The following is a 5,367-nucleotide window of genomic DNA, read 5'->3' on the forward strand; positions in this document are numbered from 1 at the left end:
GAAACTCAGCCAGCAGGGAGGAAACGTCCAGCTTTTTCAGCCTGATTTCTTTATGTTCTGTGACCACAGTGTGTGGTGTTTTTAGCAGTGGGTCTTACCTTCAGGTTCTGGTGCACAAGCAAACGCAATAACAAAATAGGCTGCATTATGTTGAAAGACACAGCAGCCTCCCTTGCCAAGAAGTCAGGAGCTAGCCCATACCTGACACTGGGATTTTTAACAGCCTCTGGGTTCTTTCAGCAATATTATCCACCTACACAGGGCACTTCAATTCAAATGCTCTTTTTCCATTATAGCTTTTTAATAAGCTTGTAAAGTAGTAAGTTTCCATATAGCTTTTTATACATCTTTGGTTCCTATTGCTCACTTCTTCTCTATCCTCCTCTGTCTTTTCCTCTCCACCTCATCTCCACTCAACCTTTCTGACCCCAATATTTTTCCCTCAACTTTTATGTCACATTTCTTTAAGAAAAACATTGTTTCTGAACTTGTCTTTCATTATTAAACAAATGCAAGAGAAGATTTTAACTTCATGGATTATAGTGTGCTACTCTTTTACAGTTTTTTAGATGTGGGGTTATATTAAAATCTTTTCCCTAAATCTGAGCCATAAAACCATTTACCAATACTTTAATGCAGTAGTTGTGCAATTTTATTTTTAATTTAAGTACCTGGTTTACGTGGAGTTCTGAAAGTTTTGTTCTTGTTTCAAGAGTTTTCTGTTGCTGTGATAAAACACTGAAACCAAGGAAACTCCTAGAAGAAAACATTTATTTGAGCATACAGTAGCAGAGAGATAAAGGTCCATGGTAACAGGGAGGTATGGTAACATGACAAAGACATAGCAAAAGGAGCCAGAAGGTGAGAACTCACATCTTCTAACACAAACACAAACCAGAGAGTGAAAACTGGAAGTGTCACAAGTCTTTAAATTTTTAAAGCCATTCTCTAGTGATATAATTCTTCTAGTAAGACCACACCTCCTAAACCACCCAAAACAGTACCACCAGCTAGGGAACAAGTGTGCAAGTATTGTAGCCCAATGTGGGACATTTCTCACGCAAAACAATACTGCCACCATTTTCTTTCCTTCTTTCTTTCTTTCTTTCTTTCTTTTTTTTTTTTTTTTTGGTTTTTAGAAATAAGGTTTCTCTGCATAGTTTTGGTGCCTGTCCTGGATCTCACTCTGTAGACCAGGCTGGCCTTGAACTCACAGAGATCCGCTTGGCTCTGCCTCCCAAGTGCTGGGATTAAAGGCATGTCCCACCGCCACCTGGACTGCCACCATTTTCTTTCTTTTTTTTTGTGATCAAATTTATTTTTGTTTCAATTTCACTTACTTTGTTTTACTGTAATTTACACAAGAGACTGCCAAGTCAACGGGTATTTTACATTCACCACACATCCCCTCAATCTCCACAGTTGTTACAAAAACATTAGAGTCCACACCAGGCTCTCACTTCCTTGGGTGCCCAAGCTCCCAATGAGACTGCAGATGTGCTTGAGTTAGTTTCATTGGGGGAGAGACTGGGTTCTCCAGTGCCTGGGGTTGGCGATGACCCTTCAGGTGACTGTTCCATTGATGTGACCAAGCCCATCTCCCAACAGTGCCCACAACATGAACAGAGAGGGCACACGGGACCCAGGGTCTGTTGCAGAGGATGACAGGGAATTGTTGCAATGCAGTGGGAAGCTCTGCCATCGCTCCCACAGGAACATAGGACATGGGAGAAGGGGCATGGAGGGCAAGACTGTCAGCAAAGGGGTTACTAGTGGGCTGACCGCAAGGGTGATGTGTTCTGGGGGGGGGGGGGGGGCGGGGATGGAGGACTGTGGGGTAGTGTGTTAAGAAGACAGTGTGTGACCTGAAGGCTTCAACAGTATGATTCTGGTCAGGCTTCCAGGACTGACAAGGGAAAACGGCATCAGACAGAAAAGTTGATTAAAAAAAAATCTTACCTAGCTATAATTCTTTAAAAAAAAAAGAAGAGGAGGAAGAGAAAGAGGAGGGAGGGGGGGGAGGAGGAGCGAGGAAGAGGAAGCAGTGTAGGCAGCAATGCTGAGGATCTAGCTGGGCCTCAGGACAGTGACAACCCTGTACCACATGGAAACTGTCCCTAGCTCCCGTCAGCATTTCCCCCCTGGCTTGGACTGCAACAGGAAAAGAGTTAAACGTCACTGCTCTCCCACCTGTGAGCTCAGAGCAACACAGACAGTCTGCACAGTCTCTACACACAAGACCTGCACGACCCGCAGGGCTCCTGGGGTCGCAGGGTCACTTCCTTTACCGTAGCCTTGTTTGCTTAGCCAGAGCCTGAGTATCGTCTGGTGTTTATTAGAAATCACAAACCGTCATCACTGTGTTTTGCTAGATTTGATGTAGAAAAATACTTGAAATTCAAAATACAAAAATCCAATAAAAAGTGGCAATTTTAAAAAAAGGATTTCCCCACCCCTCGGGCAAACTAGTAAAGAGCTTTACTTTGACTCCTTACTTGTTGAGTATTGTTGGATTTGGCTGGAAGATAGTGGCCACCCAGAAATAAATAGTTATAAATACATCCAGAGCTGACTTTCTAGATTCACTGGAGTATCTAAAAATTTGAAGAAATCGTTCTGTAGGAGTCTGTTGCTGATGGGATGAAAATAAAAGTGTTTGTGTGGTGACTTGAGAAAACATAACCAAAGACTACACACACTGGTCCACACCTGGCATTCAGGAAGCACGCCAGCCAGCACCACATGGCACCACATGGCAGTCCATTTATCCATCAAGGGCATCACATTGATGATTATTAAAATCTGTTCCAGGTATATATATTGAAAATATTTTCTTTAGTATTTTTGCTGAAGATCGGTACAGTACTTTGGAGAAATTGTACTGATCCCTTCAATGTTTTGCATGTACATATATACACTTGTGTGTATCTAGGCCTGTAGCCATATGTGTTTTTCATACAGCTACAGACATACACACATATACACACAAACCTGTGTGTGTGTATATGCGTGTGTGTGTGCACACGGGCGCTTGAGTCATCACTGAGAGACACTGGTGGTGTCTTCACTCGTCACAGGCCGCACTTGTTCCCCTCACTTGGCCTTGACTCCGTAGACAGTTTGAAAATGTCTCTGACCTACAGGGGACTCATCTAGGCATCAGCAGCCGACGTGCCTCGGACGGAACCCTTCTTACGCATTGTTTCTAGTTCTTTCTGAGTCTCATCTTCCATTCTCCTAATGTCTTCCATCGTCAGGTCAATCCACTTGTCAATCCAACAAAAGAGCTGGCGATGTAAGTTTGTAAATATCCGTTTTTCTTGCTTCTGGATGAAGTTCTCGACTTTGCTCTGCAGCCCCCACCACTTGAACTTGATGGTCACCAGCTTGTAGGCACACATCTTAGGACAGTCAGGGGTGTTTGCCAGCTCCTTCTTCCAGTTAGGTCCCAGGGGGCCTCTCTTGGTCTTGACTGAGTGGAATACTGCAGGGTCTTCATCAGCTTTGTAGTCTGCTGGTTCAACTTGACTTCGATCTGCAATGTCTATGTGGACAATTTCAACAGTTTTCCATGTGTTTGGATCTAAACCATGAACATTTTCTAACGTTCCTAAGTCAGGTTTGTGCCATGTTTCGATTTTGATGAAGAAGTCATCTTTCATATATTCATTCGTTACAATTGTTCTACAGTAGGGGTAAGCGTTCCAGGCCTTCTCGTGAAACACCAAGGAGCCCTCAGGAGCGATCATCCTCACAAACGCAGGAACTTTGCTCTTCAGGTGGTAAATTTTGTGTGTGTACTGCCCCTTCTCTCCATCCTTCTCATAGGGCTCATTCTTCAGGACTTCGATTCCTTCTCTGCCACCAGTTTCATTCTTACTGGCTTCTGCAACAGAGTAAAGCTGTCCAACCTGATACTCCTGAACAGAACACGGCAAAACCACACGAAATTCCTTAATCAGCAGCATCTTCCGGGAACCCCCTCACAGCTGCCGCCACCGCCGCCACCACCACCGCCACCGCCGCCACCGCCGGGCCTCTCAGGACGCATGCACAGCCCGGCCTCCCCAATGGTCCGAGCCCCGGCCGCGCAGGCGCGTCCGCACCCTTCCACCGCGGGCCATTGCGTCCCACCATTTTCTTAAGGCAAACTCTCAGAGCACGAGTTGGATGCACTGGACCCTCTAAACAGCGCACCTTAGACACCTGACATAAAACACAAATATCCTTACTCTCTTGATGCAGGTCACTCTTCTGTCACTTCTCTTTGGCACATAAGCACTTTTAGAAAAGCTTTGTGGTAAGTTTTGAATGATCACTCTTCTCTCTAAAAGTAATTCTTTTTTATTAGGAAACACACAGTTCCCTGACCCAATTTGGAAAGGACAATCCCTACCGGGTTGTGGAATGTTTGTATTTTTCTTCCAGAAAGGTCCTAGGGAAAAAAAATCACATTTCCTACTTGAAGAGATATCATTCTGTGACTCTCAGTTGCCCTGAGTAGAAACAGAATCAACATTAGACGTCCAAGAAATAAAAGAAGTTCCGACTCATACAAAATAGCCCACATGCTATTTGTGCAACACACACACACACACACACACACACACACACACACACACACACACGGACCAAAGCTTTACTCATCACTCACATTGCCACAAGCATGGAGCATCACTCCCTGTTTGATGAAAGTCAGCAGTTCCCGATGTAGTGGTAGTGATGCAAACAGAAGTCCAGCACCGTCACCTAATGTGGGTTTGACGCTTAGTTCCCATTTGTGAAGAGCTGGTACCTTGTTCTATTTTTGGGAGGAGGCAGCATAGACTCACAGTTGGAGCAGTAAATTTAGTTTTATCCTAAAGTTGATAAGGCTGACTATATTAAATATAGAAGAAATAGTTGGACTACAGTCTTGCGTTTATGTTGATAAATCACAGAAACTGTGCAGCCCCTTTTAAAGTTTTATACTTGTTTCTGTCTGGGAAAGATGTCAGACATTAGGAACTTTGCCTAACAGATTGTTCTGTATACTTAAAGACATAAAAATACACTTCACAAAGAAAACATTCCTCAGATTGGTTAGAGTTGGCCAGTTATTTATTGTGTAGGTATATTGGTCATAAATAGACATTGCATGCAAATGCTTAATGATTTGCTCATTCCAATGGAAATTTACTCAAAGATAAATAACTAAGCTATTACATAGGGGTATAAACAAAATATAACAGTGTTATGAAATGTATAAAAGATAGATTATTTATGTTGTAAAATTTAAGACCTCACCTAATCTCTAAAAAGTTCATGTCAAGTATAGTAAATTGTATGAATTTTACATATAAAGACAGACTCATAAGGTAAATTATT

The 5,367-nt window shown here is 43.1% G+C and overlaps 1 protein-coding gene across 1 annotated transcript; it reads right to left on the bottom strand.

Moving 5' to 3' along the window:
• Window positions 1–2,710: 2,710 nt before the first annotated feature.
• On the bottom strand, window positions 2,711–4,016 carry LOC131920562 (phosphatidylinositol transfer protein beta isoform). Its single transcript, XM_059274992.1, has one exon. The coding sequence runs from the start codon at window positions 3,966–3,968 to the stop codon at window positions 3,153–3,155; it is 816 nt and encodes a 271-aa protein (XP_059130975.1). The 5' UTR covers window positions 3,969–4,016; the 3' UTR covers window positions 2,711–3,152.
• Between the last annotated feature and the right edge of the window lie 1,351 nt (window positions 4,017–5,367).

Source organism: Peromyscus eremicus, chromosome 10 (assembly GCF_949786415.1).
Source record: "Peromyscus eremicus chromosome 10, PerEre_H2_v1, whole genome shotgun sequence".
NCBI lineage: Eukaryota > Metazoa > Chordata > Mammalia > Rodentia > Cricetidae > Peromyscus > Peromyscus eremicus.

Bases quoted from the DNA above. Each gene is read 5' to 3' on its own strand.
- LOC131920562 (XM_059274992.1), bottom strand. From the start codon at position 3,968: ATGCTGCTGATTAAGGAATTTCGTGTGGTTTTGCCGTGTTCTGTTCAG.